General features: G+C 41.2%; 1 protein-coding gene and 1 long non-coding RNA gene across 11 annotated transcripts in view; both read right to left on the bottom strand.

Annotated features, from left to right (window-relative positions):
• scn8aa (sodium channel, voltage gated, type VIII, alpha subunit a) overlaps positions 1 to 23,698 on the bottom strand; it is a 132,843-nt gene that overhangs the window by 4,491 nt on the left and 104,654 nt on the right. For 7 of the 10 annotated variants that reach the window (XM_037245886.1, XM_037245890.1, XM_037245885.1 and 4 more), the window contains 6 exons: positions 18,537 to 18,659; positions 9,256 to 9,540; positions 8,931 to 8,984; positions 7,272 to 7,409; positions 7,091 to 7,195; positions 2,393 to 2,663 (listed from right to left, as the gene is read on the bottom strand). In XM_037245886.1, the coding sequence (XP_037101781.1) occupies positions 2,393 to 2,663; positions 7,091 to 7,195; positions 7,272 to 7,409; positions 8,931 to 8,984; positions 9,256 to 9,540; positions 18,537 to 18,659 (976 nt within the window). The remainder of the gene's footprint in view (positions 1 to 2,392; positions 2,664 to 7,090; positions 7,196 to 7,271; positions 7,410 to 8,930; positions 8,985 to 9,255; positions 9,541 to 18,536; positions 18,660 to 23,698) is intronic. The other 3 variants (XM_037245891.1, XM_037245892.1, XM_037245893.1) reach the window with 1 other exon arrangement.
• Positions 21,396 to 22,591, bottom strand: LOC119119519. Its single transcript, XR_005097313.1, has 2 exons — positions 22,082 to 22,591; positions 21,396 to 21,627 (listed from the first exon to the last, which is right to left on the bottom strand). It is a non-coding gene; the product is annotated as an uncharacterized LOC119119519 (long non-coding RNA).

Below are 23,698 nucleotides of genomic sequence, written 5' to 3'. Positions count from 1 at the left end.
ACCTTCAAGTCTCATGTAAGTCCCAAGTCATTTTTTTCTTGGGCAAGTCAAATCAAGTCAAGTCCTTAAATAGGTCAAGTCAAGTCCACGTCAAGTCCTTAAATAGGTCAAGTCAAGTCTAAGTCAAGTCACCTTATTATTGCAATTTTACCCGCAGAATCTGATCTTAGTAGTGAAAAGACAAGATATCAGTAACTTTAAGTAACCATCATTGTCCAATGTGTCTAACCTGTTTAAAAAATATGACAATAATTTGGATTTGCACTATAATTACTGATATTCAGTAAAATACACCATGGAATCAAACAAAAAAGAAATTACCTCATACAATGATTTATTGACAGCTCAATCTAAACAAATGAACGTCTGCCGACAGTGTCTGACACATTTGAGTTGCAAATATGAAAAAATAATCTGAAAAAAATCTGAAAGAAGAAATGTTTTTGTTGCATATCTCGCACTGTGCTGTCCGTCTTTTGCCGTCATAAAAGTAATTGCGATAGCCGAAGGTGATGACTCGCGGCACCGCTCCCGCTGACATGTTTGCGCATGTCTGATATAAAGGGGTGTGATTCTCCAATAAACACGTTCGGTAGGTAGAGAGGGCACGACTGATTGATTGACAGGGTAGTGATCCAATCATGACAACGCCATTCTCAGCCTGCGCTCCTACCGTGTTATCGATATTATTTTTTTAAATGTATTATTAATTTTATATTCAAACCGAGAACATAAACTAAATAACACTGAAGTCATTCAAGTCATCGTGTCTCAAGTCAAGTCAAGTCCCAAGTCTTTAACTTCCAAGTCCAAGTCGAGTCTCAAGTTTTTTCATTTTCTGTCAAGTCAAGTCACAAGTCATCAAAACAGCGACTCGAGTCGACTCGAATCCAAGTCTCAGTGACTCGAGTCCCCATCTCTGAGCTCTATTCTTAGTCCCTCCAAGATGACAGTGCTTCTCACCCTTTCTCTACCAGAGAGTCCATACACCATGCAGGAGAAACTCATTCCGGCTACTTGTATCACTGATCTTGATCTTTCCACTGGTCCACTGTTAAACTGCCAGAAGAAAATCCAAATTGCCGTTTGACCAGTTTTCTTCATGACCTTGCCGGGGAGGCTGAGGAGTGTGATCACCCTATTGTCGGAACACACACCGCAGTCCACTTTTTTAGGCCAGGTGAATCTCATCCACTCCTGGGGTACTGACACCCAAAGGTTTTTTAACCATCTCAGTGTAACACGCAATTCAGAAAGAGTAAAAAATATATATAACTAGTTACAATTTACAGTAGTTCATACTATGTAGAATAGTTGAGTTAGATTGACGTAGATCAGGGGTCACCAACCTTTCTTAAACCGAGAGCTACTTCCTGGGTACTGATTAAGGCAAAGGGCTACCAGTTTGACACGCACTTCTGAAATAGCCAAGTTGCTCAATTTGGCTTTCACTATGTGTTATTATTGTCATTTCCAATTCACATGTAAGTGTGATTTTAACAAGAATAGGAAAAATATAGTCAAACCTTGGTTTTTGACCACAATCCGTTCCAGAAGGCGGTTCGAGAAGCGAATCGGTCGAATTCCGAATCTAGTTTTCCCATTACAAATAATGGAAAAAAATTAATTCGTTTCAAGACAACCCCCCCCCCCCGCCTTTTTTAAACGTTTTTTTTCATTTGCGCATATTTGTCCGATCGCGCAACTGCAGCTCACCGCCGAACGCGCAACCGTAGCGCGTCGCCCACCGCGCAACTGCACCGCGCTGGTCGCATTATTGTGACAGAGCCGTCGCTAAAATTTAGAAAATATTTTTAAAGTCCTGATGTACTTTCCAAAATTTAAGTGGACCTCAGTGCGCAGGGAGCTTAATTTCGTCCGATCGCGCAACCGCAGCGCACCGGGCGCTCACTGACTCATTGCTTTAAGAGCGTCTTTGTGTTTAAGGATGGCTTTACTGCTCCCACTTGCTTTCTTTGGAGGCATGATTAGGGGTTAATACAATCCTCAAAGTAACGAAAATACAATAACAACGGAGTCAGTTGGCATCCGGGCCGCGCGGTCGGGTTTTCTCGGGTCTTCCCGGCTCATCTCGCGAGGTTCGACCTCCGAATTTTGTTCGACAACCTAAGCAAAAAAAATCTCGAATGTTTTGTTTGAATTCCGATTTGTTCGAGAACCAGGACGTTCGAAAACCGAGGTTTGACTGTAAAATAAATAGATACAGCTCACTGACAAGTGCCGCTACTTGAGCTAATTTTAGAACAGTCCTGCGGGCGACTCATGCGCTCATGTTGGTGACCCCTGACGTAGATGAACATTGTTCCAAACTGCACTCTGGTCATTCACACTAAACGGCTTGATAGACATCAATGTCTGCCCCTCAACTCACCAACGATAGACAGGATGACCACCACCACGTCAAAGATGTTCCATCCATTGGTGAAGTAGTAGTGGCGAAGAGCAAAGAGCTTCAGCAAGAATTCCGTGGTGAAGACCACAATGAAGATGAAGTTGACCCAGTAGAGGACATTCTCAGTTTCATCTGATTGGTCGTCCGTTTCCACCATCATGGTGACCATGTTGAGACAAATGAGGATCATAATGGAGATGTCGAAGACTTGCTGTGTGACAAAGTCAAAGACCATTCCTTGTATCTTGTTCTGTGGAGACATAATGGAGATTACAGTGTGTATGGATTTATCGAGGTTATTTTTCAAGATTTAACTTAATGTTTGATTTACCGTTTTTTTCCGTGTATAATACGCAAAATTTAACTAATTTATTGTCCTAAAATCTGGGGTGCGCATTATACATGGGTACAATTTTTTTTAAATTTTTTCTTTTTTTAAATTTTTTTCTTTTCTTTTTTTTTTTTAAGAAAATCATGGTACTGGTACGAGTATTGATTTATGTATTGTTCTCTTCTTGTCATGTTGTGAAAGAATGTGGGTTGAATAAATACCGAAAGAACAATAGTGTGTTTGTACTGTGCTCTGGTCATTTCGTCAAAGAAGGGATAATAGTCCTCTTCTCTTCTTGACTGACAATGAATGTGATAGTTTAATACAATCAGCAAATAACAAAATGCGTATTACAGGTAATATTTTATTTCACAACACTTTGCCTTGTTCCTTTCGTCTCTGCTGTTCACTTCAAACACGCTCCATACGAACGCAATGCTCTCGTATCAGACGCTTGCTCGATCACCTGCTCGTTTGCTGTCACAATGTACCCTACACAAATCCGAAACATTTGTTGCTGCTCCGAGTCACGACGAGGGGCAAGTTTTGGTTTCCAAGGGTGTTTTTATTCCTCTTCAACGTCTCTCCCATACAGAGCCGCCTTTTTCACATGTCCGCACGTCACTTTCCTCTCTTTTCATCTGATCGCGGTGGTGCCTTTACGGGCAGCCGGAGAAATCAACGCCAACAAAAAAAAATACATCCAGCCTAGTTAAGACCATACCAAAGACTATAAAAATGGGACCCATTGCCTCCCTGCGTGTGTGACGATCATTGGGACTTAAAAAAAAAAAAAAGAAAAAAAAAAAAAAAAAAGAAATTGGGTGCGTATTATACATGGGTACAGGCTTTTTTCCAGCATCAACATGCCATTGTTAGGGTGCGTATTATACATGGGGGCGCATTATACACGGAAAAAAACGGTACTTTATTCAAATGTTGAATACAGTAATCCCTCGTCTATCGTGAATAATTGGTTCTAAGACCACCCGCGATATGTGAAAATCCGCAAAGTAGTGTCACCCTTTTTTTTAATATACTGTCACGATCCGTCTCCGTTCGTTTCCTTGTTTTAATGTTGCTGTTAGAGTGGTGCTCATTCTAACTTATTTGCAAGAACCACACGGGAGACAGTATGCCTTTTTAGCACTTGCAAGTGGAGAAAACGTTCGTACAGAGATGTTCGAACGTAGTCTGCCTTTGGTCTCTTGCAAGAGCATATTTATTGAGAGAAAGCAGGGTGGGGTGACGGGTTTGGTGAACCCCCGGCGTCTGGTGAGATTAGAGCAGGGGGTGTTTTACGATCTAAAGTAAACAGAACAACTTTGATTGCTTCCTCTGCAGCAGGTCAACCAGTGCAGAGGATGCAAGCACTTTATTTTACTGCGTTGTGACAACAGGACAAGTTTGGTTCATCATTATAGTCTACATTCCAACATAATCATACGATCAAAATAATCTATCAACACTAACAGTTGCCATGGTTTCTGTTCGCGTCACCCCTCCCCTCCTGTGTCTGCTCACAATCTAGAAAATCACCGTCACCTGCCTTTCGTGACATGTCTCGTATTTAAGTCCTGTCTGCGTGTCACTCCCCTGTTGGATTGTTTTCGTCTTTCTTGTCTTTGTCTTGTCTTTGTCTTGTCTTTTTTTTCAGTTATTCTCGTCCTTAGTCGAGCCTCTCGTCTGTCTTTTGAATTCCCTCAATAAACTCAGGTCCAAGCTGCATTTGGTCGCCCAGCTCCACTCATTCTATGACACATACATTGCTTGTGTATTAATAAGTGTATATTAAACCATATAAGTGCATATGTTATCAGAAGATTAAATAACAGTTTCAAACATGTAAATACTACTACAGTGGAGCCTCGGTTTTCGAACGTCCCGGTTCTCGAACAAATTGGTATTCAAACAAAAAATTGGAGATTTTTTTGCTTTGGATGTTGGACGAAATTCGGTTGTCGAACCTCACGAGATGAGCCGAGAGGACCCGCATGCCAACTGACTGTTCGTTATTACATTCTCGTTACTCTGAGGATTGCATCAACTCTAATCATGCTTCCAAAGGAAGCAAGCGGGAGCAGTAAAGCCATCCTAAAACACAAAGACGCTCTTAAAACAATGCGACAGTGAGCGCCTGGCACGCTGTGGTTGCGCGATCGGAACAAATTAAGCTCCTTGCGCACTAGGTCCACTTAAATTTTGGAAAGTACATCAGGACATTAAAAATATTTTCTAAATTTTAGCGACGGCTCTGTCACAATAATGCGACCAGCGCGGTGTAGTTGCGCGGTCGGCGACGCGCTACGGTTGCGCGTTCGGACAAAATTAAGCTCCCTGCGCACTGAGGTCCACTTACATTTTGAAAAGTACATCAGGACGTTAAAAATATTTTCTAAATTTCAGCGACGGCTCTGTCACAATAATGCGACCAGCGTGGTGCAGTTGCGCGGTCGGTGACGCGCTACGTTTGCGCGTTCGGCGGTGCGCTGCAGTTGCGCGATCGGACAAAAATGTGCAAATGAAAAAATGCTTAAAAAAGGCGCGATTTTTTTTTTTTTTTGCTTGGAACGGATTAAATGTTTTCCATTATTTGTAATGGAAAAACGTGATTCGGAATTCCGAACAATTCACTTCTCGAACAGCCTTCTGGGACGGATTGTGGTCGAAAATCCGAGGCTCCACTGTCTATCAATACGTAGTGTAAATGACAGAGAAAATAAGTGTGTGTGCGAGTGCGTGTGTGTGTGTGTGTGTGCGCGTGCGTGCGTGACATGTATATGTAGCTAAAGTATACATACTGTAAATATGTTTTTAGAACGCTTTTATTATTATAACAATTTTTTTATAACAAGGTACAAGTGTACATACTGTAAATAAGTTTTTAGAACTCTTTTATTATGATAACGTTTTTTATAACAAGGTACAATACTGTAAATATGTTTTTAGAAATCTCATTATGAAAACAACTTTTTTTATAAAAAGGTACAAGTGTACATACTGCAATTGTGTGGACACTCCCTGCTTTCTACTGGCGTGTGGGCAACTTTTGTGCCATGATTACTCAATTTAGATGGTTTATTTTGAATTTGTGAATTTTTTTTGGGGGGGAGGGAAATCCACGATGTACTGAAGCCGCGATAATCGAATCGCGATGTAGCGAGGGATTACTGTACTTGCAATATCCCATGTCATCTAAATCCAAGATATTTACATGCAGTAGCCTTTGAAAGGCAAAGGCCTGCAAATACAAACTGATCTGAATTTCTTGTTGTGATGTAGATTCACCACTCAATATTGAAGTACTTGCCCACTTTGTAGTTCCTATTCAGGCAAGCTCAGAAAAAAATGGCTGAACACCTGATAAAACTTGACATCACCTGTCAATCTCTGAGGAGTTGAGCAATTAATAGATTCCATTGTCTCCAGTTAAATTCTCAAGTATTTCAGAATTGTGGTGTGTTTATGCAAAGTGGAGGATGACTTTGTAAAACAGAGCTTTAACACAAACCCAAAATACACTTTTGGGTTGTAATATTTTCATCAAAATGTCTGCAAGCAATGTGTACCTCTCTCAATAATTCCAAACATTTTATCCTTTGCTCCTGCTTGTGGCACTGCTATACAAAAGACATTTTATCGTAGGTCCGAGGTACTCATGTATTTGATGTCTGTTGTCATCAGTGCCGCTCTTCCCGATAGCCACTTATGCCAGTGCACACTGACCGACCCTCGCAAAAAACAAAAAAGAAATAAAATGATAATAATAATAATGATATAATAATAAATCCGTTTGATCATTCGCGACGTGCGTCAACTCACAGGTCTTTGTCGTCACTTGTGTCGGTGTATGTTCTAACAACAGAGACACTCAAAGGCAGTTCAAACATTTACTAACCCATAGTTTATGACATGAATATACGTACTTCCTGCTACCTAAAAGCACCTCTGTTTTATGCTCCAACATACAGTAACCCAAATATTACATAACACAAATACCCACTGTTGCTGACTATAGTGATATATACTGTTTGAGTACCGGTAATATAATTTTTACAACAATCAGTAATACAAAATAAGTCATAAAAGTAGTATGTAATTTGTGCTGATATTGTATCATATCAATATCGCATGAGCTTATACTCAATGATGTGTCTACGTATCCTGAAAAGTGAGCCAATTTGGTTAGTTGGGCAGCTCGAAGAGGGGATATGATTGTAAGACAAATATCATATTTGTGTTGCGTGAATGAATTGAATAGATAGATTTGTATTGACTTACATTATTGCGTGGTAAAATTTCAAAGAAGGATTATCTTAAAGAAAGGGGGGAAGGGCATACTGCACCTGTGGTCGAGGGATGGGTTTCTGAGGCTTTTTGGAGCCCAGTTTCTTCATGGCATTGTAGTACTTCTTCTGCTCCTCTGTCATAAAGATATCCTGACCTCCGAAGTAAAGGGCAGAAAAAAACATCAGGTCATAATCTTGTACCAGGATTTAAAGAGAGAAAAGGATATGTTAGACTTATCTTTTTCTTTTGCTGGTTGAAGTTGTCAATGATAACACCGATGAAGAGATTCAGGGTAAAGAAGGAGCCAAAGATGATGAAAACCACAAAGTAGATGTACATGTAGATGTTAACTTCATAGTCTGGCTGATCTCCCACCTTAGAGCAAGAAAGGCAGGTCACAGAGTGCTTCAACTTTGGAATTCAACCAAATAATTTTTTTTCACGATACCTATATGAAAACCTCCCTTGACCCCCATTTTAGCCAAAATTAAATGATTAACGTTTTGCCTTTTTATTTGGATTTTTGAAACACTTCAAAGTGCTGCTTCTTGGAAGCAATATTTAGCAATGTTACAGGTTTTACTTTAACTTTGTTGAAACCCAACCCGCATCCCCTCTGAATAAACATGTTGAAGCATAAAGGTCTACATCAGGGGTCACCAACACGGTGCCCGCGGGCACCAGGTCGCCCGTGAGGACCGCATGAGTCGCCCGCAGGACTGTTCTAAAATTAGCTCAAATAGCGGCACTTGTCAGTGAACTGTATCTATTTATTTTACAGTCAAACCTCGGTTTTCGAACGTCCTGGTTCTCGAACAAATCGGAATTTGAACAAAAAAAATCGAGATGTTTTTGCTTCGGTTGTCGAACAAAATTCGGAGGTCGAACCTCGCGAGATGAGCCGGGAGGACCCGAGAAAACCCGACCCGCGCGGCCCGGATGCTGACTGTCTCCGTTGTTATTGTATTTTGCTACTTTGAGGATTGTATTAACCCCTAATCATGCCTCCAAAGAAAGCAAGTGGGAGCAGTAAAGCCATCCTAAAACACAAAGACGCTCTTAAAGCAATGCGACAGTGAGCGCCCGGCGCGCTGCGGTTGCGTGATCGGACCAAATTAAGCTCCCTGCGCACTGAGGTCCACTTAAATTTTGGAAAGTACATTAGGACTTTAAAAATATTTTCTAAATTTAGCGACGGCTCTGTCACAATAATGCGACCAGCGCGGTGCAGTTGCGCGGTCGGCGACGCGCTACTATTGCGCGTTCTGCGGTGCGCTGCAGTTGCATGATCGGACAAAATTAAGCTCCCTGCGCACTTAGGTTCACTTTAATTTTGGAAAGTACATCAGGACTTTAAAAATATTTTGTAAATTTCAGCTCTGTCACAATAATGCGACCAGCGCGGTGCAGTTGCGCGGTGGGCGACGCGCTACGGTTGCGCGTTCGGCGGTGCGCTGCAGTTGCGCGATCGGACAAATATGCGCAAATGAAAAAATGCTTTAAAAAGGCGGGGTTTTTTTTGTCTTGAAACGGATTGAAAAATTTTCCATTATTTGTAATGGGAAAAATAGATTTGGAATTCGACCGATTCGCTTCTCGAACCGCCTTCTGGAATGGATTGTGGTCAAAAACCAAGGTTTGACTGTATTTTTGCTATTCTTGTTAAAATCACACTTACATGTGAACTGGAAATGACAATAATAACACATAGTGAAAGCCAAATTGAGCTGGGATCATTTTAGAAAGACAAGAAATCCTGTATGAAGCGTCCTATCAATGTTGAGCCTATTGACACCTATTGTGATGTGTATAGGGAAAAATACCTGTGAAGTTAATAACGGTTTTATGATGGTTATAGTTATTCCAAATGTAAGTGACATTGACAATAAAAGGTACCTCTCTGGAATCCACAGCTGCATACATAATGTCCATCCAACCTTTGAATGTGGCCTTTAAAAAGACAGACATGTTTACTACTCACATGATAAAGATTACTAACTGAAAACACAATGGCAAGCCAACATTTCGTTAAAAGGGAAAGCAAATGTCCAAACTTAAACCAAGGGTGATGCATGTCCAGTTTATCAAGTTGTGAATGGAAAAAAAGATAAGCGCAAAGAAGCACTCAATACACACAATGTAACTGTGGATGCAAATCAAAGAAATGAGACAATGATGGCAAGTTAGAAAAAAGTGAGGCCAACAGAAGGTATACTCTCACCACTTGGAGCAAGGCCAGGTAGCCGGCACCTACATTGTCAAAGTTGATTTTGACATTCTTCCACCTAACCTCCGTAAAGTTTTGTTCAATGAGGGCCTCGCACTGGGTCCTGTTGTTGACCGCGTCAACAGGAAAGTACTCTTCGGAGGTCTCGTTGAAACAGAAGTAGTACTTTCCTGCAAACAGGTTGACCCCCATGATACTGAAAATCAGCCAAAAGATGAGGCAAACCAGCAAGACATTCATAATGGAAGGGATGGCTCCCACCAAGGCGTTGACTACCACCTAAACCAGATCAGGAAAGACAGGATACAACAGTGTTAGCAGTAGGAAACACAAGCAAAATCATTTCAACCTTTTGGCAGGATCCATCATTCTGTTATGACCATACATTCACCACCGAAATGCTTTTCTACGTAGTTGAGGAGACACAATTTTTTTAAGTAATATTTTACCGAGTAGAACTAGTCCAGGGGTGGGCAAACTTTTTGACTGGCGGCCCGAATTGACAATAAAGCAGACTTTGACTTTGGTTCTAAATTTTGACCGGGGGGCCGAACCAGGAGCAGATGGATGTCGTGTTTGTGTGAAGTAATAGAAATCACATGTAAAAGGTCATTGCATAAAAGGTTTGTACTTTTAGTAGGTAGTAAAGTATGGATATTCAAAAAAAGATTTTGAAAACAAATGCATTTATTAACAGCATTAAAAAAATATTTCACCAAAAAACTACTATCACTGATTCTCATTAAATACGACACTGTTATTATGAATAATAGTTTCCATCACTTCAGCGCCTGCAGGTCAGATTTATGAAATACGTTCATCTAATGAGGCGAAATCACATCAAATGGCAAACATTCTGACCAAATACGTACATCATCTTGAAGAATCAGTGAAAGAATACATCTAAATAAGTAATAAACACATCAATAGTTTTGTTGGTCTCCCTTTTTTGCTAGTGCATCATTGTCTGGAGTAAAATTTGTTGTGGTAATTCTTAGGATAGAGCCGAGGTGTCAGTCCGTTAACCTAGATCTGTGACGGGCTTTGTTGACATTCATGTGGCTGAACGTCTGTTCACAGACGTAGGTCGAGCCAAATTGTCCACTCTTTTTTTAAATACTCGGCACTCAGTGTCCACCTTTCTTTTCCTCGGGCCACTCATTTTAATGGAAGGATTCCAGGGGAAGGTTTGTGGGTGGCATTAGCGTAAAGCTGTATCTGAAAGCTCAGCGCGCGAATTACGAGAATGCTGACGACACAGCCCACACTCAAAATTCGGCACTGATGGAAATAGAGCGCGGAGTGCGCCGGGTCCGTACTACTTAGTACGTTCGCGCACTTGTGAGTGTGCACCGAGCTTTCTGACACGGCTTCCGGGAGTAAATGCGCGGGCAGGCGCTTCCCCATCTACTGGGGAAACATAGTAATTGCAGGGAAAATGATCCAAAAAAAAATTTAATAATACAATTTATTCAGGTTTGACGGGCCGGATTAAACGGCCCCGTGGGCCGGATGTGGCCCGCGGGCCGTAGTTTGCCCATGTCTGAACTAGTCTCAGAGTGTTGAAATATGGCAGACTAGTACTATGTGGACAATAAGGATGTGCCAATTCAGCACTCGATCCAGCTCTTTTTGGAGTATCCGACTGAATCTGATTCAGTCAAGAGATTGGACGGATCCTGTTTCATGTGTTTTGTGGTGCAACAACCACCGTCTGTCCTAGAAACAATGACTTTCGTCGTTAATGGAATTTTTGGAGCCAAGGTATATGGCCTTCCTTCTCAACATTAAATTACAGGGACGGAGCTAACGGAGCTAGTATACAACAAGAGCTGCGGCGTGGTCAAGCTCTTGTACAGTTTAACTCGAGTTTTGAGGCTTAAGATGTAAAAGATTAAAATATATTATTTTGTAATTTCTCATGACATGACAGTGTAGGTTTGTTAAGAACAGCTAAACACTATTGCTCAATGTCTTGCAAGTGAAACAAAACGCAGGAGACAAAGACCAGAGCGTCATGTCATGTGATGGACTTTAATCATCTTCAATTTATCTACTACTGTTTTTCAAGGTGCCCGCGGTATAATTTTTTTACTTATTGAATGTTTGAGTGAAAGGAAAGATTGTAAATATTGACAGTAAATACTGATTGTAAATATAATGGAATAGCTTTGTTTTAGTTTTCACATCAGTACGAGGTGTGGTTCTTTTCTGGCACCGATACACTGTTTGTGCTGCGAATGCATGTGATGGAGTAAGTAGTTCGTTCTTGATACCGCCAAAGAAGAAGCAGATCTGACGGTGCTAAAATAGTGGTGACGAACTGTAATTTAGCAAAGTTTACATAGGTTCGGGTAAAATAATGATGATGGCGTAACAGACTGACATTACGCTTTTGGTGCAGCTTGAAATAATGACGAGCTGACAGTGTCTGACGTGTGGGCAGGCTTGTGGTGAATGACAGAATGGCAACATTTACTGAGGCACCCACCTCTGGTATATAGTATATTTTTAATACTAAAGCAGTATACACTGTGCTCTACTCATTTCTTTTCAGTATTAGCTCACCATGTGGATCATTCCTCTTTTCCTAAAGTAAAGATTCCAAATTCTAATTATTCTTAATAATAATGCCATTTTGACACTGTCTATATTATTTCTAACAGATTGATGATGTATGGCATACCAGTATGACGTGTCCAACCTTGCATAGTCCAACTAAAAACATGAGCTCTCAAAATTCTCACTATAAATTAGTTTCATGACGTGCTCAACTAATTCACACAATTCTCTAGCATTCCCAAAAAAAACTGAAATTTAACCAGCCCAAATGTATTCTTAGCAGTGCAGTCTAATTCTCTGAATGCTATTCTAATATAGCAGTGCTGTTATTGTATAATGGCAGGCCGACAACTGAGCATGCATGTCATTGTTTTGTGAAGCCATATTCCCTCTCTCTGGAGCTCTGTTCTCTCAGCATGCCACCGTCACCACTGCCAAGGTGCACAAATCAGCACTGACCGTATCAATGCATTAAAATTATCTTTGTTGCATCTTGCTGAGAGAAAGGCTCTTGTTGCAATGTAAACAACAGATCAACTGTTTTCCCAATATGCTTGATTGGAAGGCAGAGGAATAAAAAACACAAAAAAGAGGGAAAATTGCTTTTCAAAACACATAATGTGCAACAGCAGTTCTATTACATGCGTGTTACATGGCGTTGTGCAATATCAAGAATTATTCAACTTAATAAATCAATAGAGAAATAAGTGGATAGAGAGTGAGAGCGATTAAAGAGATCACGGCAGAATGGCTGCTAACATGTTTGGTGGCTTTGTTGCCATTTAAAGTACCGTATTTTCCGCCCTAAAAGGCGCACCTAAAAACCTAAAATTTTCTCAAAAGCCGACAGTGCGCCTTATAGTCCAGTGCGCCTTATATATGGATCAATTGATGAATTTGTTGATCCATACTGGTTGTACACAGTGCTCTGCCAAAATGTTTCAGTACGTTTTAGTACGACTAGTAAATTACAAGGTCGCATCGCTTCCCAACATTACGGTAACTGTAGTCAGGGGGCGTCACCGAATAGCTGTTGTACCCGCGAGGCTATTTCATTTCAAAATAGGCTGCTCCGTTAATGTTTCGAGTAAATTTACGGATTGATATGGAAGGGAAACATAGGTAAGCAGTACCAATGTGTTAGATCGAACTTTAGTCAGTTCCGATCATTTTATAGGAGATCGTTTGAGAAACGCGATTGTTTACACTTTGCTGAGGCTCATGGGAGATTGCGAGCTGAGGCTCGTGGGACTTTGCGGATGGCTAATGCTATAACAATAGCTGCTATACGTACCAGGCTATTTCATGTCAAAATAGGCTGCTCTGTCAATGTTTCGAGTAAATCTACGGATCGATATGGAAGGGAAACATAGGTAAGTAGTACCAATGCGTTAGATCGAACTTTAATCAGTTCCGATCATTTTATAGGAGATCGTTTGAGAAACGCGATTGTTTACACTTTGCTGAGGCTCATGGGAGATTGCGAGCTGAGGCTCGTGGGACTTTGCGGATGGCTAATGCTATAACGATAGCTGCTATACGTACCAGGCTATTTCATGTCAAAATAGGCTGCTCTGTTAATGTTTCGAGTAAATCTACGGATCGCTATGGAAGGGAAACATAGGTAAGTAGTACCAATGCGTTAGATCGAACTTTAGTCAGTTCCGATCATTTTATAGGAGATCGTTTGAGAAACGCGATTGTTTACACTTTGCTGAGGCTCATGGGAGATTGCGAGCTGAGGCTCGTGGGACTTTGCGGATGGCTAATGCTATAACGATAGCTGCTATACGTACCAGGCTATTTCATGTGAAAATAGGCTGCTCTGTTAATGTTTCGAGTAAATCTACGGATCGATATGGAAGGGAAACATAGGTAAGTAGTACCAATGCGTTAGATCGAACTTTAGTCAGTTCCGATCATTTTATAGGAGATCGTTTGAGAAACGCGATTGTTTACACTTTGCTGAGGCTCATGGGAGATTGCGAGCTGAGGCTCGTGGGACTTTGCGGATGGCTAATGCTATGACGATAGCTGCTATACGTACCAGGCTATTTCATGTGAAAATAGGCTGCTCTGTTAATGTTTCGAGTAAATCTACGGATCGATATGGAAGGGAAACATAGGTAAGTAGTACCAATGCCGTAGATCGAACTTTAGTCAGTTCCGATCATTTATAGGAGATCGTTTGAGAAACGCGATTGTTTACAGAGGGCTCGTTGGTTATTGGCTAGTGGATGCATACCGCAACCCTAGTCAACCTCAGTTTGTTGCAGTATAGCTTCTATTTTATGCGCCTTATAATCCGGTGCGCCTTATATATGGACAAAGTTTTAAAATGGGCCGTTCATTGAAGGTGCGCCTTATAATCCGGTGCGCCTTTTAGGGCGGAAAATACGGTACATTTAAACGAGCAGATTGGTCAGTACCACACTGGGCTAAAAGGTTGGAGGGGTTGCACTTGCATTGGTCAAAACAGAAACAAGGTGAAGAAGCAGAGATAAATCAGGATTTACACTTTATGTACCACTAAGAAGAACTACAATTTTATTTTTATTTCATTGAGCTGAAATAGGCTCACTGGTGTTGAAATGTGGTTGGACTAGTGCCATGTGGTGAACATAATAATAATAATGAGAATAATAATAAATTCCATGTTGCACAGTAACGTCCAGTCCATCTTTTGTCGTCATTATTACAAATCCCATACTATAATCTCTTTCATCTCTCCATTCATCCACATCCCCATTCATTTATTTATTGCTCAGCATTGACATTGGGTCACTTCAAAACGAATGTTAATATTAGAATTCATAGGTGAACATCAACATTGTGGTCGGTCAAACTGATACAGCAGAATGTATTCGCATCTTTTGCCTCTCTTTCAACCCCCACCCCCATGCCAAATGTCTTATTTATATATTTCACTAGAAAAGCATCTAATGTATGACTAGTGTAACATCCATACAGCTTATCCAGGGCCTTAAATGCCTGTTCATACACATTGCATTTGAGTTATTGGACAACTTGGATGAATGAGCCTTGATGCACTTGATGATTGCATGCAGCTTCTCAATGCTGGTTTGTCATTTATGGCGGAACCAAAACACCATTTGTCGTTCTTATCCCAAAACTCAGAGTGAAAGACTGAACAGGGCCGTTCAGTTCCTGTGCAAATGGAACGCAACAGGAAGCCGGGACTTGCTGTATGGTGCTTGTGTCAAATGGCAGCCGAGGATAGTTGCCAATCTTCTGCCTGCGCCTCATAAAGGTGGCCACCAAAATGGAATGAGTGGAATTAGATGAAGTGGATCACTGGGCAAGATTAACAAATATACTGTTTAACAACACTGTGACGGAGTGCTTGTCTCACACTCCCCAGGAGAGAGTGTACAGAGCTTTCAGCAGAGGCAGAGTTAGTGAAGGAACGGTAGGAGAGAGTAGGGAGGGCGGGCGTTTGGTGAGGTGGAGTAGGGTGGGGTGGATGCAGCACTGTGCTACACATGTGGGCCTGAAAGGGGGCAGAAGTGAAGATGTGAAGTGACTTTTTTTTTTAGACCAACAGTCCAAAGTGGTGAGAACTAAGAGAGGTAGAGGGGGGTGCATGAGAACGTGTGAGTTTTGACCAACAGTATGCGATAATGAATATATTTTATAAGAACTGTTGGGCAAGCTGACAAGCTTCCTAATAATTAGCTTTAACTATAAGTTCTTTTTCTTCCTCACCAAGGTGGGAGGTTCTAAAAACAACTTATTATGGCCCAAGCAGCAGGACGTAAGAAGGCTATTTCTAAAGTTTATTGTTATTCTGACAAATAAAAGGCCTTTTTGGGAGCTGCAACATACCCCAGAAATCTTGCAGCCCACTTTCAGCAATGGACACGAAATTTGGTGGACATGTCTGTCATAACAGTAGCACTCTGCTTGCATATGTTTTCACTGGGCACTCTAGCTTCCTCCCACACTTGTGTTAAATTCATTGAAGACTCTAAACCAGGGGTCCCCAATCCAAGTAATATTTATGGATTAAGGGTTAGGTTGAGCAACAGTTGGATTATGTTCTGAAAGGGAATAGCTATACGGTACAATCATTATTAGTATTCATAGGTCTAATTTAAAAGAAACAATTAAAATATCTCAAATACAGTGGAGCCTCGGTTTTCAAACGTCCCGGTTCTCGAACAAATCGGTATTCAAACAAAAAATTTGAGATTTATTTGCTTCGGATGTCGGACGAAATTCGGTTGTCAAACCTCGCGAAATGAGCCGAGAGGACCCGCATGCCAACTGACTCCGTTTGTTATTACGTTCTTGTTACTCTGACGATTGCATCAACTCTAATCATGCCTCCAAAGGAAGCAAGTGGGAGCAGTAAAGCCATCCTAAAACACAAAGACGCTCTTAAAGCAATGCGACAGTGAGCGCCCGGCGCGATGCGGTTGCGCGATCGGACCAAATTAAGCTCCCTGCGCACTGTGGTCCACTTAAATTTGGAACAGTCCGTTAGGGACTTAAAAATATTTTCTAATTTTAGCGACCGCTCTGTCCCAATAATGCGACCAGCGCGTTGCAGTTGCGCGGTCGGCGGCGCGCTACGGTTGCGCGTTCGGCGGTGCGCTGCGGTTGCGCGATCGGACAAAATTAAGCTCCCTGCGCACTGATGTCCACTTAAATTTTGGAAAGTACATCAGGACTTTAAAAATATTTTCTAAATTTCAGCTCTGGGTACAATAATGCGACCAGCGCGGTGCAGTTGTGCGGTGGGCGACGCGCTACGGTTGGGCATTCGGCGGTGCGCTGCAGTTGCGCGATCGGACAAAAATGCGCAAATGAAAAAATGCTTAAAAAAGGTGTTTTTTTTGTTTGGAACGGATCAATTTTTTTTCAATTATTTGTAATGGAAAACATGATCGGAATTCGAACATCACTTCTCGAACAGCCTTCTGGACCGGATTGTGGTCGAAAACCGAGGCTCCACGTACCTGATGTGCTACAAAAAAATACATTGAAATCGGCGTCAAAAATATGTTTAGGGACACATAAAGCTATCTGTATAAAACTGACAATGATTGAAAGAGAAAAAAGGTGTATCATCTAATACTATGAACAACGAACCAAGACCAATAATCAGACAAGTATCAAATAATTTGACACATCTACGTACGATTGTTCACCTTTTTTGTTCATTCTTTTTTTCCCAAAACATAATTGTTCACAGTATGGCATGGGTGACTGACTCTTTTCGCCAAAGTGCCAGAATTTTACCGGACAGTCAACTTGGGCGCCGGACCCTCGAATAAAAATTACCGTAATTTCTGGACTATAAGCCGCTACTTTTTGCTCAAGTTTTGAACCCTGCGGCTTGTCATCCGGTGCAGCGTATCTATGGATTTTTCATGATTTTTGTGATGACACAAAATCAGTACACTTATACACTCGTAAAAAGGCTGTGGACCGTTGTTGTGCGGCACCGCTTTGCTGGGCGGTGGGAGATGTGACAGGGTCACTGGGGAGAAGAGTGGTGTGTTGATCGCATGTCCACCCCCCAGGCAAATAGTGCCGTATAATTGACACGAAGAAGAGAGAACGAGATCAAGACGGACATTACTGAAGAAAGGAAGCTTTTGTACATAAACCCTCATTATGGGGACAAAAGAAATGCATATGATGCCGTTTTTAAGTTAAAGGCAGTCGATTTGTCTCTTAATGTAAGAATTACAGCTGCTCATACATGCACTGTAGAGGTTTCTTCCGGTCACTAGGGGGCACTGGGCTATTGATGACATCTTGTTGCGTCACCCTTTTCTTTCTTTATTTGCAATTTGATGACCACTTCTGTAATTTTAGATTCACAGTGTTGATACAGAGGAGAATATTAGCACTAGAATCAGATTCAAACTTGGCAGCAAATGCGCAACAACCTGTTTGGACTGAATACACGATACTGTGACATAAGTGGAAAACTATATGAAGCGTTGCGATATTTTGCACTGTCTATTCCTCGAGAGCCTACAAAAGTGTCTATAAATCAAAAGAAAAACAACCTTCTTTTCACATATTTAGGATGTTACTCGTTGCCTAGAGGTTTGACATCCTATGGATCCTTGCTGGTTGTTGCACTGAGCAATGAGTGTTAGGCTACTTGTTTAATTGTGCTGAGGAAGGAGTGGGAGGTTATGGGCATGTGTATGAGGAGGTTGTGAGGGAGGTCGGGAGGTAGGTGCGGGTTATCTTCAATGAAACCGGCGGTTGAAAAATCAGGCCGAATGAGGAGCTAATTATTGATTTAATCTCTGTGTGAGATGGCATGTAAGCGTTGGCACTGTACACAAGGGATAACATTGTAGTAACAAGCTCGCAGTAATGTAGGAATGAATGCAGTAATCTGAATTTCTTCTTTGTCACTCGTGATGAGGCAGCTTTGCTATAAAATCAATGTCAAATGTTTCAATAGTTTGAGAGAAATCAATTCAATGCATGTTGTTCTACTGTCTCTATAGCTGCATCATGACTTGTTCGCTAATGTTACAAAAAAAAATAAAAGGCATGCTACGGATTGGAAGATTGGCCTTTCTGGTTTAAGAGAAACCCCCTCCCCCCCAAAAAAAATTTGGTGGACTTTTTTGTTCGTGTTCTTTTGTTTTCAGTTCTAGCATGCTTGAACCTGTTGAATGGGCATGCGGAAGGATCAGCTGCTTAGCTTTGGATCTTACCCTCATCCCTTCAAAACGTGACAAGGCTCTGAGGGGTCTCAAGGCCCTTAGTGTCCTGAGTGATTTAATGGGCCCTAGATCGGAGTAGCCCAGCGCATTAGCTACAAGGCTGACTATAGACACCTACACAAAAAACAGAGAAGCAAAAGAGGTTCCAAGCTGTTAGAAGTGTGAGATTATTTACTAAGGAAGAGAGAGGGCCCTGGCATAGACGAGGAGAGTTGCTTAACATACACACATTAATCTAAGCAATGTATATGCATGTATAACATTGCATTTACACATGCATAGACACTTGAAAGAGAAGGTCAGTGTTTAGTATAGGTTTTAATGTGTGTGGTGTTTTTTAATATAGCAGAAGGCCAAGGGGGTTATTATTGTCAGTCAATTTGGGGCGAAAGTCCGGTGTACCTGCAAAAAAATGTGAGATTGAGAGACAGAGAGAAAGCATATGAGTGATGGAGGAAGACAGAGCGAGAGAGAGAGAGAGAGAGAGAGAGAGAGAGAGAAGACTCAAATCAAGGGCAAATCAGGCAGAGAACGTGACACGGTTTAGTACAAGCAAGAGGAGCTGAGGGGCACAGAGGAAGACTAGGGGAGGGGAAGGCAGGAGGAAGAAGAAGAGAGGTCACCCTGCAGGAGTCGATTAAACACCCAACAGATTGGAGAGCCTTACCCTTGCCCCTCTAACATTGTCTCTCCGTGTCGCTCTTGGGCTCAAATCCCAATCACAATTTAAGACAGACAAACTAATGGTACCTAAGAGAAAGAATACAAGTCAACATGTACAAGTGTGTCACTGGCTGCCATCATTTCTCATACATCACGCAAGTTCAAATGGTCACACAGTTGTGCGGGGGTTAAGGGGTAGGGGTTCAAAAAGGAGAGCCACAATCACATGAACCACAGACAAGAGACAAGGTTGGACATTTTGGGCACACCTGATATAATCATTTGAAGGACAGCAAAACCTTATTGGCTACAGTCCCATTGTACACAATTAACAGCACTACAAGAAACGGATACAGCCCCTCTTGTGTCAAACGTTTTCAGTGCAAAATGCAAACTACCAATGTGAAATGAACCAAAGTGGCCTGTTTATAAACCAGTGAGCATCTACAGCTGCGGCCTGAACACTGGATCATTAACAGCAGGAGACAATGGACAATAGTGAGAGTGACCAATATTTAGTGCCAATGTTTCTTGAAAGCCACTTGGTGAGTAACGCAGAAAAGACTTGACAGGTTCATCTCCAGTGCTAGCTCCCATACATTTTTGTCCCTCATAAAGTAGGTAGGTAGGTTAGGTAGGTAGGTTTAGGTAGGTTTAGGTAGGTTTGGTAGGTAGGTAGGTAGGTAGGTAGGTAGGTCGGTCGGTCGGTCGGTCGGTCGGTAGTATGTATGTATGTATGTATGTATGTATGTATGTATGTATGTATGTATGTATGAATGTATGTATGAATGTGGTTTGCTGGGTTTTAATGTTCAACTTTATGGATATATCTTATTCTTTTGCGACAGTTAATATCTCCTTATTTAGACTGAATAACTTATGCTCATATTTGTTAATTGTATTTGTATGTCAATTGAAATATTGCTGGTAGATTGCTGGTAGAGTTAATAACAGGCCACTAATACTGTCATACCATTTAGTGAAGCTCAAATTCTTCTAGCCTTGTGTGACATGCTCATTAATACAAATTGTACATATGTTTAAAAACTAGGGGCTGGGGGGTGTAGCCATTTCTTACAAACAAGGAAAATATCAATAGTCAAAACATGTGAGTTCACCTCCAACCAGCCACTGACACCAAGTGGTCAAACGCACCACATGGAGTACAGAAACATCCAAAGCTTGCCAAAGTTACATAGGGAGGATTGTACAGGCAAAATCTTCATTTTGATTGGAGCCAGAGGTAACTCAGAAAAAGTGTTTAAGGGTAAAATTAAGAGGATAAAAGAAGATAAGAAGAAAAGAAGATAGAGCCATGTCCATCTACTACAAATCAATGATCTACCGTAATTTCCGGACTATAAGCTGCACCTAAATATAAGCCACACCAGCTAAAGTTAGGAAAAATCCTGTTTTGTTCATATATACATAAACCGCACCAAACTATAAGCCGCAAGTGTTTTAAAATGAATATCCTCATTTCTATTTTTTGTATTACCAAAACAAATCATCTTACAATATCATAAAAATCATGGAAATTCCATAGATAACTGCACTGGACTCTAAGGCATGGGGTTCAAAGCTTGTGCAAAAGTAGCGGCTTATAGTCCGGAAAATATGGTAGATTTGTAAATACCATATGCGGCCTCTTAAAATAAAGATTTTGCCTTCATTTACACTACAATGTTTGGGGTATTGTCACCTTCAGCCTGACCCCATGGAGTGCACCCTTTCAGGTGCCCGGCCTATGGCCCCTGCTCGGCCAGCTGGATTGGTGTGGTCAGTGTCTCGCCGTCCTTCTGCAAGTCAAGGCCAATGACATCTGGGGCTGTGATCCCAGGATGACGACAGCGCAAAACAAACGGAAAAAAAGCGAACTAAAACCACAAGGGAAAAACAGAACAAAACCATGAAAAATAATCTGAGTGGAAACAAACATATGTATGAAGAATGACACTTTCTAGCTTCCTGCTCACACAATGAACTTTCATTTTGAACTACAGCATTTATTTAATCCAAATATTAAAGGAGACATATTATGGAAAATTAACTTTAATCGTTTGTATAAGAATCCAGAATAATTTGGGTCTCTGGAGTGCCTGCCCACCAATCAAGTGATATATTACAGAACCAAAATAAATCTTACACCTATCCACGTGTGAACATGCTCTTTCAATGGGAATTTGGTTATTTTCATATTAGCTGATCACCCTCTCCCCACCCACACTACCGAGCTCAAGCCTGGATTAGACATGTTACCGGAGGTGGGCGTTGCGTCCCAGGGACGGAATGGTCTGTCCGTCCCTGACCAACGACCAAAGGCCATTTTGCGGATGAAGGACGAGGGGGGAGAATGTTCGAAAAAAGGTCAGACTGAGGACGGACGAAAGTGGGGTTTCGTCCGATTATTTAATCATCCCTGTCCAGGTCGAGTGCTGACTAACATCTGAGTCATGAGTTTTAAATGTTGATTATTATGAAGCCTCTCTTTCATGGCAAAAGATGAAACCCGTTTGCTTTACAGAATCTCCTCAGTTTGAGAAAGCCGCTGATCATTGCTGTATAATATCATGTACGACACCACAATAATCAACTTGGATTTGATTCTACCCTTGGCTACAATTTAGAATGGCATCCTGGTCATTTTCTATCTATCTAAACCCAAAACGGTATTGTGACAGCTTGTGTACGACTGACACATTGTTTGACGCTTGTATGTCGAGTGCGCATGCACGTGAGGCGTTCTGGAGGAGGAAGGCGGGAGTGAGTGGAAATACACTGTGTGCAGGATTATGAGGCAAATTGTATTTTTGAGGATGAATTTTGTTTTTGAACAATTACAAAGCTCTCAGTGAACTGAAATGCTAATAAACCTTCAACTTAAATATTTAAGACCGTAAAAGTGAGATTCTGTCTTTCTTGGGAAAATTTCTATGATTGTAATTTCTATGATTATTATTTCTATTAATTATTAGGCAACGATTAGTGTGCAGAATCATTAAGCAACTAAAGTCACTTGTTTATTTTCATTTGCTAAAGTGAGAATAATAAACAAACAACTCAAAATTTAGAAATTAACATTTAGAAATTAATGACCAATATAGCCACCCTTCATTTTAATAACAGTTATAAGACTTCCATCCATGGAGTTTATCAGATTCTCATCTGTTGACGATGAACTTTTTGTGCAGCAACAACCACAGCCACCCAGACATTATACACAGAGGTGTACGGTTTTCCTTCAGCGTTAATTTCCCATTTAGGAAGGGCCCAAAAGTTCAGGCTGATAGAAATGGATGTTGAGTACACTGTTATTCTTTATCCTTTGTCTATTTTGAGTGAAGAATGTCAGAGACATTGAAACTATAATTGTACCCCCCCCCCCAAAAATCAAAATATGTCTCCTTTAACATGTACATCTCTACTGGAGCATCGTTTAACATTGGATTCTACATTCGAAAGTCCCTGATGTTCACATTGACACAACAAACAGACACAAATGTGTAAGAAAAAGATGCAGTAACAAAAGGGTCATGAGGAAAAGAGTCAGCAGCATACACACAAGGAATAAGATGGGCTGTTTTAATGATGGTGCTCATCCCCCCTTTTGAAAGTCCACGGTAACAGTTGCATCCCACAACACAGCACAGCAGAGGCCACAACAGCAATCACCACAATTCAAACTTTTTTTTTTTCGTCAGGGGGAGTGCCAGTGAAGACCAAACTTACCGCTGAGCGCCTGTCACCCACCATCATTACACGTCATCAAAACATCATCACATTGCTGAGGTTACATTTTCCAAAGGGAGTGAGTGGGGTGATGGTAGGAAAAAAAAGGTAGTCACTCTTGACAGCACATTCACCGAAGGTTTGGGAAGATGCACCATCCCAAGTGCTTGGGAACACACCTACTGAGAGGGAGACTCCAATAGCAACAACTTCGAACGACTAATCATATTTATGTATACTGTATGTAGTGGTATTTATAGTGCCTCGATATTGTCGTGCTATTGTCTCGGTATCAAAGCACTCTTAGTGCCCTGAATCGCAAATGCCTCAATGAAGATCAGCCAAAGCGTGCTCTGTTGCTTCCAGAAAAAAAAAGAGGTGTGTGCCTATATGTATTGAACAGAAACATTCGGACCGAGTGGCTCAAAGGATTTGGAAAAAAAACATTCCATCTATATATATACGTATATACCGTAATTTTCTGACTATAAGTCGCACCGGAGTATAAGTCGCACCAGCCATAAAATGACCAAAAAAGTGAAAAAAAAACATATATATGTATATAAGTCGCTCCTGAGTATAAGTCGCCCCCCCACCCAAACTATGAAAAAAACCGCGACTTATAGTCCGAAAATTACGGTAGTTACTGTAGAGCTTAGAGAGCAAAGTAAATGTATTGTTACTTCAAAGTAATTCAAAATACAACAATGAATGTGTAAAATGCTGGCAACAAAAGTGAGTACACCCCAACTAAAAATGTC

The sequence above is a fragment of the Syngnathus acus genome, chromosome 2 (assembly GCF_901709675.1).
Source record: "Syngnathus acus chromosome 2, fSynAcu1.2, whole genome shotgun sequence".
In the NCBI taxonomy this organism is placed as follows: Eukaryota; Metazoa; Chordata; class Actinopteri; order Syngnathiformes; family Syngnathidae; genus Syngnathus; species Syngnathus acus.
This window is presented reverse-complemented; position numbering and strand designations above follow the sequence as displayed.